Source organism: Hyperolius riggenbachi, chromosome 4 (genome assembly GCF_040937935.1).
Source record: "Hyperolius riggenbachi isolate aHypRig1 chromosome 4, aHypRig1.pri, whole genome shotgun sequence".
NCBI classification, from domain to species: Eukaryota; Metazoa; Chordata; class Amphibia; order Anura; family Hyperoliidae; genus Hyperolius; species Hyperolius riggenbachi.
This window is the reverse complement of record NC_090649.1, coordinates 366,742,251-366,756,167: the sequence shown is the minus strand read 5'-3', so window position 1 is coordinate 366,756,167 and position 13,917 is coordinate 366,742,251. Positions and strand designations below refer to the sequence as shown.

The window sequence follows — 13,917 nt, the reverse complement described above, 5'->3', positions numbered from 1 at the left end:
ATACACCTTCACTGACCAAAGCTGGTAAGCATATTCATAAAGAGAGTGACATGGTGTAGTGACTCCACTAACTATGGTAGGGGAGAGAAGGTGACAGAGGTTTCATTCTTATGGGAGGAAGGATGACAAGGGGGTTGCACTATGTAAGGAGGAGATGGGGTAACATGGTGCCTGCACTTGTTTAAAGGAAGAACAGGGTGACATAGTAGTTTCAGAGTTATGAGATGGGTGGCTTCTGTTGTGCTGTAAACCAATGGCTCTGAACATATACTTGCTATTCCCAGGACACAAAGTAATGACTTGCACATTCACTTAGTTTCCAAAAGTGATGAATTATGGAAAGATGCATCTTGGTCATGCGAAGTTTAAAACTTCTGTTTTAGGGTACCACTGTGTTAAAATTAAATATGAAGTGAATTGTGATCATGTTAATTTTTAATTTATTCTTATAAAGCACCACAATATGGTTCATTTTAAATCTAGTATTAAACTGTGCAAGCAGTAAGACCATAGTTAGATAAGATACCACTTGATCTAAGCTCTATGCAATCAAATATACATTCATGGACATTGTTTCCTAAAACTATGAGTGATTGAATAAAAGCTCGGTCTATTGAGCTCATGAAAGTAATTTGTGAAGGTTCTTTTTTTTACAGGATTTTATATGTAAGAGTACAAATATTTGAAATTGGCAGATCAGCTGATTTGAATTGCAAATAGAAATAGGAAGGGCACCTTCAAAGGTCGTCAAAATTTGAGTAGCAATCATAAATTAAGTGCTAGATATTAAATGCCTGTAAGTTTGAGGAGGCATCTCTTTACCAATTGGTGCTTTAATGTTTTCTAAATGTATGCAGCTTAGCTAACAGTCTTCTGTAAGAATCTTGATAAGTATCATTTAAAAGTTAAGAAGTCATTAAAAAAATCATATAAATGAAATGATCCATCATGTTTTGAGTCTTCAAGATTAGAATAAACTCTTATGTAAAGGAAGCTACACAGGATTAAGCATGGAAGTACAAATAATACAGTATGGCAAGATGAACCGATGCATTGCCACTCACTAATATTAATTTACACTGCTGTAGAGAATTATTCATTGAACTGGTAAACATATTGTTTTGCACTGTATAATGGTAGTAGCATAAACAAAACAGTTGCAAGGTGAAGATGTTCAGTACAGTGCTGTGACTATATTTTCTGAAGGTCTTCCCTGGAAATGCTGTAAACTTGAAGTAGCCATGCTTCATGCAAACTTGTTATGATTCTTGTTGGCCTCAGGCAATGTGCTGCAGTTTATTCAGATAGTTGGATAGATACACTTTGCCGTCACTTATACTACATGTGTTAGAGAACATGTCATGGTGAAAGCAGTAATATTTGCTAATTCTGTGTCTTCATCACTGTGGACCTTAAAACTCTACCATCTTTTTCATTAGTATAATGTGACACATTCCTTTTTAAAAATGGGACGATTCCTGGTGGTTGAGATTCCAACCGCCGAGGTTCTGTAATGAGAGAGACCAGGAGCCCGATGGTGCAGTATCATTAGTTAAAGTTGGTATGAGTAAGATATTAAGATATACTCACAAGGTTGGGTTGCACTCCTGCAACCACCGACAGAGCCTACGGGAAATTAACCATTCCCATTCGGTATCCCAGATCCACTCGGCAGGTACTGGTCGGTCACTCTCCTTAGGTGTTTGGACACGTGGTGTACCATATACTACCCCGAAGGGTTGGACTACAACTGAGAGAACTTGTTGGAGGCACCCAGAATATTATTGTCTTAAATCATAAGGTATAGGAGTAATTAGATCTTAGCTCCATAAATGGACAAATCAGATGGGTAAAAGGTAATACTTTTATCCATATGGTTTGTCCGTTTATGGAGGTAAGATCTAATTACTCCTATACCTTATGATTTAAGACAATTATATCCTGGGCGCCTCCAACAAGTTATCTCAGTTACATTCCTTTTTAGGTTCAGTAGATATAAAAACTGCACACAAACAGTTAAAATATTAAAATTCATGATGATAAAAGACCACAACAAATCATTTCAAAACTTTAAAAACCCTTACTGTCCTCTAAAATCTGTACAATGCAACTGAAAAAAATGAAATGTGTTAGGGGAATAATATGGATAATATGAAGAAATAAAAAAAAACATAAGCTGGATGAATATGTGTGCACATCCTTAAACTCAGGGACGGATCTGGGGGGGGGGGGGGGGGGCAGGCGGGTCTCTTGCCCTATGTGCAGTTTGTTGAATTTGGATGGGGAATTGCAGTTTAGGTGCCAAACCTGACCTTTAGGTGCCAAAACCTGACCTTTAGGTGCCGTTTTGGCGCCAAAACCTGACCTTTAGGTGCCAAAACCTGACCTTGCCCCAGACGCAACTTGGTCTAGATCCATCCCTGCTTAAACTAACACTTTGTTAAAGCACCTTTTAATTTAATTACATCATGTAGTTTTATTGCGTAGGAGTCGATCAGTATGGCACATCTTAACTTTTTGTACAGTACAGTTGTATGTTTTTTTTATTTTTTTATGTTTTCCCTTAACAGATTTCTTTATTTGTATATTAATTAAGGTTATAGGTCACATTAAAGGGTAGGAAAGTTTTGAAATGATTTATTGTGGTCTAATGTTTTACACCACAAAAACCTCACATTTTAATAGGGGTGTGTACACTTTTTAGATTCACTGTAGTTATGAGTGGATAATGTTGATCAACCCAATTGTGGATGAAATGTGGTTAATTTAATTTAGAAATGTCCCTACATGACTCCTAACCAAGTCACTCACAGATATGTTTTGAAAATGTCATAGTTGAGTACGTGTAATTTGTTCACAGCTTCACCTGCTGATTTGACTAAAATTATTTGCTGGGTTTGTTATTTTTCTGCAGTATATCAAAGACTACAATAGGGCCTAATTGTCAGTCAACAAATCCAGAGACTTCACTTCTGTAGAATTCTTACTGCAATGGAAAACTCATATTTTCTTCTGATTTATAAATACCCTAAGGATACCTGATCTACAACAGCTGGCATTGTGATACTTTTTTAAGCTAGCCATCCCAGCTAAAACTGTACAAAACCATTTTCACTTCTCTACTGAAATCCTTTTATTAGGTAGTTTGCAGATTAAAGAGAACCAGAGACGAAGCACCCTCATGTATTTTATTACATTTATCAGTGGGAACATGACAGTAAACACCTACCCTGCTTTTAGTTTCATTTTTTTCTGCTCAATCTGTTATCAGCTGTGATAAGAATCCCCGACTGAGCATTCAGTCTAGGTTTGAGCTGGAATCATTATAGCTGAGTCAGTCTTCTGTGAAGTCTTTTCAAGCCCGCCCCTCCTGGCTCAGCTTTCCTGCTTTGCATACTCAGAGCTCTGATGACATGGGAGGGGCTGCTCTGCTGAGAAAGAAGCTTTGAGTCTGAAACAACAGACAAGTGTGGTTGCTGTGTGATCTGTGTGCACTGTGCAGTCATTTTCATTCCTATGAGAGACACTTCCTACAGGCAGCCACACAGCATACCAGAATAATAAAGTTGAAAGCACACAGATGACAGCACACAGTTGAAAGCACACAGATGTGCTTGTCTAGAGCATAGACAGCACATCCAGAACAACTCATAACCCGGGAGCAGAAGGGATATGAGCTGGCAGCCATATTGGATTTTTCCTGGAGCAATAATGGATAAAAACACTCAATGCTCAACAGAGCTGCGAAATTATCAGGTACAGCATTTATTCTTTACAAGCTATCAACTGATATGTTTATTTTGGGTGAAACGTTCATCTCTGGTTCCCTTTAAGCTCAAATTAAATGCTTACTAGTAATAATTTATTTGGATTTAATAAAAAATAAACAAAACAAACACATTAAAAAAATATGTGAGAACCCTATACAGTCCCTATGAAATGAATTTTAAGACAAAATAGTGTTAAGCCACTTGCCAAAGTTTTACAAAAGCTGTTCTTTTGAAGTAAATATTGTAACAAAACATTTTATAGAATAAAACTTACTACGACATTGCAGAAATCCAAAATGTACAAGCATTTCTTGGCTCATAATCAACAGGCTAGTTTCACACATTGGTGTTGTAAAATCAGTATCATAATGGGAGGGTAAAGTCACATTAAATATTGTGTGTGTGATGCAAAGCATACAGTGATGCATACAGGTCATTAAATGTATGCTTCACTCCAACTGTTGTCCAGTACCATACATCATGCTACATTATGCTAAGGAATTCCACTGCACCTTACTTGAGACGTCCCAATGTCAACAAAACTTTAGAATATAATTGCATTGCGTTTTCTAAACAATTATATTTTCTGACGCAATGCACCACAACATGTCACTGTGAATGTAGCCTTATACTAAAATTGCAAAAATGTAATAGCAATTTTAAGTTAATGTTAGGAGTAAAATATTCCTGTCACTGATGGTTATATCTAAAATATAAATATATAAAGTATTAAAAAAAAAAAAAAAAAAAAATATATATATATATATATATATATATATATATATATATATATATATCAAAACAGTATTCACAAATGCCAAAACCAACAATATTTATCCACACATATTTGCTGACATACACCACAGACCATTTTTTTTTTTAATTGAGATTATAGGAGGGATTAAATTGTATGCTTCTCTGAGGGACAGTGAGGCTAGGTTCACAGTGCGATGTCACGTTGTGGTGTGACGTTATGGACACATAACACAACTATAGTGCAATGCTTGGTCACACAGTGCAGGTTGCGGCTGGATGTGTTAGATCACAATAGCGTTAGGTAGGGTGATGTTATAAATGTGCAACGCATGCGCACTTAAAGAGGAACTCCAGTGAAAATAATGTTATAAAAAAGTGCTTCATTTTTACAATAATTATGTATAAATTATTTAGTGTTTTCCAAGTGTAAAATCTTTCCTCTCCCTTATTTGCATTCTGACATTTACCACATGGTGACTTTTTTACTGCTGGTAGGTGATGTCAGTGGAAGGAGATGCTACTTGCTTTTTTGGCAGTTGGACCCAGCTGTAAACAGCTGTTATTTCCCACAATGCAATGAGGTTCACAGACAGGAAACTGTCAGGACATGGTCCTAACATCACACTGTGGAAGGGGTTTCACCACAATATCAGCCATACAGAGCTCCCAGGTGAACTGTTTGTGAAAAGGAAAATATTTTTTATGGGAAAGGGGGTATCAGCTACTGATTGGATGAAGTTCAATTCTTGGTCACGGTTTCTCTTTAAGCAGACTGCACTACTGGGTGGCATTGATTATAGTAATTACTCTGCACCTACTGCTGACTTCATAGCGCATATGCATACATCATAATGTTGGCTATAGTTAGGTTCAATGCACTGCATGCTCTACTTTACCTAACATAGCATTTTACACCTCAATGCAAGGTGTGCACTGTGAACAGCACATAGGTTTAACATTGCAGTGTGACATTCTGCAATATTTGCATCCATAAGGTCGCACCATAACGTTCCACTGTGAACAGGGGCGTATCTGGGTAACATAGAGCCTATGGCAAACACTGAAATTGTGCCCCCCCCCTCCCCCTATCAGAACCCACTTCCCCTCTAAAAACAGCATAATTTCTCATGTACATGTGTCCTTATTGTCTCAAGAAATTACTAAAGGTACGGTACTTTTTTGGAATTTTAGGAATATTCCCTCTCTGTCCTCTTTTCTAAAACCAAGTGAGCCCTACATACATATATTAAGTAGCCATGTTTCACAGATAACAGAATTGATCTGGTCTGAGTGATGGGGAGGCATGAGGACAGGCATGGCGGCGCAGCACAGGAGGAGACATGGAGCCCATGGTGCTGTGGTGCTCATGGCACAAGCCATGCCTGCACCCCTCTAAATACGCCTCTGACTGTGAACATAGCCTTAGTGACATGACTGTGAACTCTCTGAAGCTCTGTAGAAGATGTCAGTACTATTTAAATACATAATAATAATAATAATAATCATCATCATGATAGAAGATAGTTATTATTTTTCATTTTGCCCTGGATAAAATCTTAAACACCAATCACTTTTCTCATAATGGTAAAATGCAATGTTTTTACTATAGGGATGACTTAAAAGCCCCCTCCCCTTCTTGTGTCTTTTTCATCTTACATCCTGAGAGCAGCTGTTATAGGCTAATATTTCTAAGTTTCCAATAATCCCATTATCTAATTAGCAAATATCAATAACAGAGAACAGCAGTTGGTCGATTTTGGAAAAAATAAACATAAAAAGCTGCCTTACAATTACAGCATTAAAGAAACAGTCTTACCTTCCAATAAGTAAAATTTCACCAATAACACGTTTGCGCTTCATAGCCATTAGGAGCCCTCTTACTGTCATTCCCTCACAAAAACAAACCACCACTCTTGCTTTTGGTAATCTCTCCCGAAGTTTTCCAAGCAGTCGATCAAAACTTTTTTCCCCAGCATTGCTGTAGATTTTGTCATGGTGGGCGATGCACAGTCCCTCTTGTGCTGCAAGCTCTTTAAAGGCTTCCATTCCACTTTCTCCATAGTTTCCTAAACAGAACATAATAATTATCTAAATATTACCACACTCACTGTAACATTTCTGTAATGTTTTACAGAATTTCAAATGTATTCACAATGTAATGATGTGACATTAGCCTTCGTAGCTGGGAGGTTGTATTGGCATGACCTCCTCAACCAAGCATTAAATTTAGCCATAACAAGGATAAAAAATGATTCTAAAACCCTTCAGAAGGGAAATCCTTGCCCAAGGCATGGCATCAAAATATGAGGACATTCTGTGCACAAAATCCATTTTTTAGGACATAAATCTGCTGAACAAGTAGACATTTGCCTGAAATATGTTCAACACATTTTTGAAGCAAACATGGCAAAGTCAGAATAGGAAAAAGCAAACTGTAAATACTACATTTTAAAGGGACCAGCATTTGTTTTCATTTGTCCTATGTAAACAGTGAGGTTAATTTACCACTCAGTTTCCAAAAAAGGGTGTGTAAAATGTGAAGTATAAGAACCGTAACAGAATGCAATTATTTCAAATCATTTAAACCATATATTTGACAATATTACAAAGATAAACATATCAAATGTCTAAATTGAGAAAATGTATTGTGTTATAAAAATATGTTCACCTTCAATTTAATGTTACAAAATAACACAAAAAAAATGGACAAGCTGTGCAATGCTTACAAATAATCGAGTGCAGCCTTTCTCAACCTCTCTACCCTGGAGGAACCCTGCAAAAAATTTTGGATCTCAAAGAACCCCTGCAAACATTTTTTTGATCTCATAGAACCCCTGCATTTATTTTGCAGGAGTGTAACGATCGGTGTCAGCACACAGAGAGAATCTGATTATTGGTGATCTGCAGTATCACCAAGAATACAGATATATACCCAATTATTGATGATCTGCAGAATCACCGATAATCCAAGTATAACTAACCTCTGGACACCTATATAGTGTTAGTGTTTGGTGCAACAGTAATGACTTTGAGTTGGACCACCCGAGGAGCAGGTGTTCTTTGGCAGTATGGGCGATACCGTACTCTGGGAAGTGCAAAAACCTTCCAACAGCCTAAGACCTCCAAAGAGGTGGAGCCCCAGGCTGAAAGTAGGAAGGACCTGTGAGTGACACCTGAAAGGTGGATTTCACTAGCAGGTCTGGAGACTATCTCTAATGGAGAGAGATAGCTCTCAAGGTCGAGCAAGCCGGGTCGGCAACACACGGACAGACAAGGTACAGAGACAGAAGGCTGATTCGGTATCCAAAGGCAGGCAGGGTTGGCAACAGATAATCAGATATGCGTAGGTACCGAATCAGAAAGCAGAGGGATAGTTAGAAATGCAATAGGTCATAACAGATATCAAAACAATGCCTAGTCTTGGGTGTGAGGTCCGTGGTCTCAACACCCTGGAACTAGTCTGGAGTAAAATATGATGGAACACAGTATCCCTAGTCTTGGGTGTGAGGTCCGTGGTCTCAACACCCTGGAACTAGTCTGGAGTATAACACAAAGATAATACAGAGTCCCTAATCTTGGGTGTGAGGTCCGTGGTTTCAACACCCTGGAACTAGTCTGAAGTATAAGACAATGATAACACAGAGTCCCTAATCTTGGGTGTGAGGTCCGTGGTTTCAACACCCTGTAACTAGTCTGAAGTATAACAGAATGATAACACAGAGTCCCTAATATTGGGTGTGAGGTCCGTGGTCTCGACACCCTGGAACTAGTCTGGAGTATAACACAAAGATAATACAGAGTCCCTAATCTTGGGTGTGAGGTCCGTGGTCTCAACACCCTGGAACTAGTCTGGAGTATAACACAAAGATAATACAGAGTCCCTAATCTTGGGTGTGAGGTCCGTGGTTTCAACACCCTGGAACTAGTCTGAAGTATAACACAATGATAACACAGAGTCCCTAATCTTGGGTGTGAGGTCCGTGGTTTTAACACCCTGTAACTAGTCTGAAGTATAACAGAATGATAACACAGAGTCCCTAATATTGGGTGTGAGGTCCGTGGTCTCGACACCCTGGAACTAGTCTGGAGTATAACACAAAGATAATACAGAGTCCCTAATCTTGGGTGTGAGGTCCGTGGTCTCAACACCCTGGAACTAGTCTGAAGTATAACACAATGATAACACAGAGTCCCTAATCTTGGGTGTGAGGTCCGTAGTTTCAACACCCTGGAACTAGCCTGAAGTATAACAGAATGATAACACAGAGTCCCTAATCTTGGGTGTGAGGTCCGTGGTCTCGACACCCTGGAACTAGTCTGAAGTATAACACAATGATACACAGAAGTAATCTGGCTCAGTGTGAATTCCCAGTTCCTCCTGGTTCTAACACACTGTAGGATCTGACTAAGGTCTGAGTGCTTTCACGTAAGTGTTCGCAACGGCAGACAACCTGAGACTGACCAGCAGTAACTATATATAGAGCGGCGCTCTCTGGCGCCACCCATCAATGATCAACCAATAGTCACTTGCTCTGAGGTCAGCTGACCAACCTTGTCAGCTAAATCCTCCTTGGTTGTCATAAAGGTTCTGCCTCTCAGCGCGCGCGCACGTATTCCTCAATCTGTGTGAACTAACAGACCCAGCCACACCAGACGCACGCTGCTGCGTGCAAACCGCCGCGCTGGACGCGGAATCAGCCGCCTTGCTGTCAGTACACGCGGCGGCTTTTCCGCGTTCTATTACAAGGAGGCATAGGGCTTTTTCACCTGAGTTTTCTCCTAGGAGATAATTTTTCATCTTTGATTTTAAATAACTTTGCAGTACTTTTTAACTACAAAAGTACCAAAAAGTTGGTGAAAAAGTACCATCAAAATTATTTTGAGCATTTTCTTACCTTCTGGGGGCTTAACCACTTCGCCATATCTGGACGCATATATCCGTCCAGATAGGCAGTGGTGCTGCAGCCGTGTGGTGCGCGCGATCGGGCGCGCACCCGCGCGCGCTCCCGCTGCCTCCCGCTGCCCCCCGATCAGTGAATGGGAATATAACTCCCATTCACCGATCTAAGTCCCCGGCAGAAATACCGACGCTTTCTCATCAGAGAGCGTGGTATTTCTGCCCCCAGGAAACTTCTTCTCTTCTTTTTAGTTCCTAGATGCGACATCGTTCGCATCTAGGAATTTTTTGAATGTGGCCATCTTGTGGCCAAATAGTAAACTGCACCCACATACCTGTATTGAATAAAAAAATACATTACATTACATCTAAATTTGGCTATTTACCTCCCAAACTAAAATTACCCAAATACATTTTTGTATTAAAAAAAAAAATAAAAAAAATTACAATTAAAAAAAAAAAAACTACATAAATAGTTACCTAAGGGTCTGAACTTTTTAAATATACATGTCAAGAGAGTATCTTATTAAATTTTTTAAAATTATAAGCTTGTAAATAGTGATGGACGCAAATTGAAAAAATGCACCTTTATTTCTAAATAAAATATCGGCGCCATAAATTGTGATAGGGATGTAATTTAAATGGTGTAATAAGCGGGACAAATGGGCACATAAAATGCATGGGTTTTAATTACTGTAGCATGTATTAATTTTAAACTATAATGGCCAAAAACTGAGAAATAATGATTTTTTTCCATTTCTATCTTAATCTTCCTGTTAAAATGTATTTACAGTAAAGTGGCTCTTAGCAAAATGTACTACCTAAAGAAAGCCTAATTAGTGGCGGAAAAAAAGAGATATAGATCAATTAATTTTGATAAGTAGCGATAAAGTTATTAGCGAATGAATGGGAGGTGAACATTGCTCGGATGCATAAGATTTTCGAAGCTGTAGGCTGAAGTGGTTTAAAAGCCATTTTATTGACAAGTTTAAAAATATCAGCTAGGAGAAAACTCAGGTGAAAAGTGAATTGCATATGGCCCATGGTCTTTAAAAGTATGTGTGGCTGTTGATTTTACTACCCCTATTACACTGTCACTCATTATACTGTCTCCTAAGCCCCAAATGCAGTGCTTCTTGTTACAGTACCACCTATTATAGTGTGCTTTATTATACTTCCCCCACGATGGAGGAAAATGCCAAGGAACCCCTGCAGAGTACTCAAGGAAACCTGGTTGAGAAAGCCTGATCTAGTAGAATATTTTAAAATTAATTAGATTAATTGACAACAGGTCAGGAAAAATGATTGGGTAGTAAAAGAGCGAACCAGAGAGGCTGAATCTCTAAGAATAACATTCCTCCACATAAAATTGCAAATAACATGGAGATTTTGTATATACTGCTCAAAAAAAAAAAAAAAAACAACAAGGGGAACACAAAAATAAGACATCCTAGATTTGAATGAATGAATGAAATATTTTTATTAAATACTTTACATAGTAGAATGTGCTTACAATGATATCACACAAACAATTATCAATGGAAATCAAATGTATCAACCCAAGGAGGTCTAGATTTGGACACTCAAAATTAATGTAATGTCCTTGAAACAAGTCAAAATGAGGCTCAGTAGTGTGTGTGTGTGGCCTCCATGTGGCTGTAAGACCTCCCTACAATGCCTGGCCATGCTCCTGATGAGGTGGCGGATGGTCTCCTGAGGGGTCATCTCCCAAACCTGGACTAAAGCATCCACCAATTTCTGGGCAGTCTGTGGTGCAATGTGGCATTGGTGGATGGAGCGAGACATGATGTCCCAGATATGCTCAACTGGATTGAAGTTTGGGGAACAGGCGGGCCAGTCCATAACATCAATGCCTTCGTCTTGTAGGAACTGCTGACACACTTCAGCCACATGAGGTCTAGCATTGTCTTGCATTAGGAGGAACTGAGGGCAAACCGCTGTCCTGTTTGTCACATGTGCTCAGTGTGAACCTGCTTTCATATGTGAAGAATTACATTGTTGAGTTACATTGTGTTGTTTAATTGTTCCTTCCCCCCTAATGTTTTGAGCAGTGCAGCACACACTAATGGGCAAGCACTATCAATTGCTAACAATAAATGCAAAAATATGCATATGCTGTAAGGAGTGTGCAGAAAGGACCAATACATAATGAATTTAACTAAACAAGAAAAAGAAAGGTCCTCAAGAAAGTACTGCACCACTCAATCAATATAGAAAGTCTAGGTAAGTATCTTCATTTGTCCAAATAAAATGAAAATAAAAACATTTAAAACCATAGGAATGGTGACAATGTATTATAATAATAATGTTTTTTTAATGTCATTTGATTTGTATAAATAAAGATACTTAACTATACTTTTTATATTGATTGAGTGATACACTTCTCTTTTTTTGGGGGGGGGGGGGGGGTTCCTGAGAATCCTGATAATTTTTTTTTTTTTTACACAAGGAGCAAAAGCTAGTACTGGATGGCCACAATAGACAATTTTTAGTGGAAATAACTGCATATGTTCATGAAAACCTCAGCTGTTTCCACAAAAACAAATTAAAGTGCTCCTGTACAAAGAAAAAGCAAAATGTAAACATTAACCAGAATCATTTCAGTGTCCTTTGTGCCCAATCTCATTTAGGAGGGACTATGGTCTTAGATTAAGTGGAAAACTATTTTCAAATCTAATGAATCAAAAATGTGAATTGTTTTTAGAAATAATGGACACCATCACATCGGGGCTAAAGATTAGAAGGCTCATTATCAATATACAGTCCAAAGCAAGCATCCTTGAAGACAATGAGCCCAATCCAATTTATTATTTCTCCTATGTTCTCTACTAGGTGATGTTTCCATATTATAAATAAAATTACTTTCTTTTTCAAATAGTTTTTATTAAGCTTAGACGGGAGGGAACATAAATTATACCTCTTCATCCATGACTTGCTACTACCATTGTTCCAACCCTTAACCATTTCAATGTTGATGAATCAAGGGAAAGAAGAAGAAAGTTCCAGCACTCTCTTAACTGCAGTAGGAGATAGGACTTAGACCTGGTAAACCATTGAATGCGTAAGTGTGGTCTCTTTGAAAGGCGTGCACAGGCTGGGTAAGAGGCAGCAAATCGATGTGGAAAGGGAGATGGGGTGTAGCCAGCACTGCGATTCAAATGATTGTTTATTGAGATAAAAAGATGCACTTACAATTAGTTCAGGTTGAGTCAGGTGGGATGCGATGCGGATGTGGTGGGCGCCAGGTCTAGATCCCCCTGCGGACGTCCGTTTCGCACGTCTAGCGCTTGTTCGCCGCAGTGGGGGAAAGGCTACACCCCATCTCCCTTTCCACATCCCTTAACCATTTCACCTCGAAGGGTTTTTAAAAATAATGAAAATGTATTTCATTTTTCTATGGGAAGGTGTATAATAGGGTATTTGGATGTGATTTTACTTTTTGGCCACAAGATGGAGATACAGAGTTAGTGTGTTCTAAAAACAGAAACAGAACTGTTATAAACTGTTATAAATCACCTTTTTTCTGGCACCAGCAAACTTATCAGCAAGAGTTGCACACACAACTCATCACAGCAAGCAGGAGATAGACTTTCTCAGGCTTCTTCAGTATTCACGTTATTTATTCAGGAAACATATATACAGATATAGTTCATCATATCCTAGCAAAGCAGATCCTCATGTTTAAGGTCTTGACGTTTCAGCTCGTGGCTAACCCTCCTCCTGAGGGTTAGTCAGTTACCTTCTTTCTAGACTACGTTACTCTAGACTACCTATGTACAGCATACATTATATCTGATTACAGCAAGGAATGAAATACTTAGAGGTTCCAGTCAGCATTAACGTAGGAAGCATAGCAGGAATCAGAGACAGAATGCCCTCTGTCCGCCCGTCCTGCATCTTTAATAGCGGATAGGAAAGAGTTAAATGTGACATCATCTTCGCCACGACTATTGGCTTAGCCCCCTCGTGGTGTCATAATACACACCTACTCGATTAATATTTAATGAGGCTCTTGACATACTTACAGGAATTTTGGTATTTAGAAAACATGGCCTATGTTTACTGTTCCTGTGGTGTACATGTTGTGGTCAGTGTAGGCCTGTGGCCTTCTTTCAGGAACATGTTCTCCGATGTTCTCAGTGGCTGCTTGTTTATTCAAGCAGACACTGAGATGCCTCTGCCTGCATCACAAAACTCTATTTATTTTAAAGGTATACACTGCGGACAAGCCTTTTACATAAACTCAGGCCAAGTAACTGAGGCCTACTTAAATTCTAACAAGAACCAAGTGTTTGTATTTGTTTATATTTGTGTAAATACAGGGCCGTAGATACTTGTGCTGGGGAGGTGAAAAAGTTAATCTCTCTTCCTAATCTCCTTAAATTGATAAGGGACTTTGAAATTATATCTGGATTTAGGATTAATCCAGACAAGATGGAAGCCATCCCCTTTCATATCCCTTCCCATGACCTT

The 13,917-nt window shown here is 38.8% G+C and overlaps 1 protein-coding gene across 3 annotated transcripts in view; it reads right to left on the bottom strand.

Annotated features, from left to right (window-relative positions):
* The window catches only part of GRM1 (glutamate metabotropic receptor 1), a 616,944-nt gene that overhangs the window by 462,072 nt on the left and 140,955 nt on the right, over positions 1–13,917 (bottom strand). For all 3 annotated transcript variants that reach the window (XM_068231980.1, XM_068231982.1, XM_068231983.1), the window contains one exon: positions 6,343–6,592. In XM_068231980.1, the coding sequence (XP_068088081.1) occupies positions 6,343–6,592 (250 nt within the window). The remainder of the gene's footprint in view (positions 1–6,342; positions 6,593–13,917) is intronic.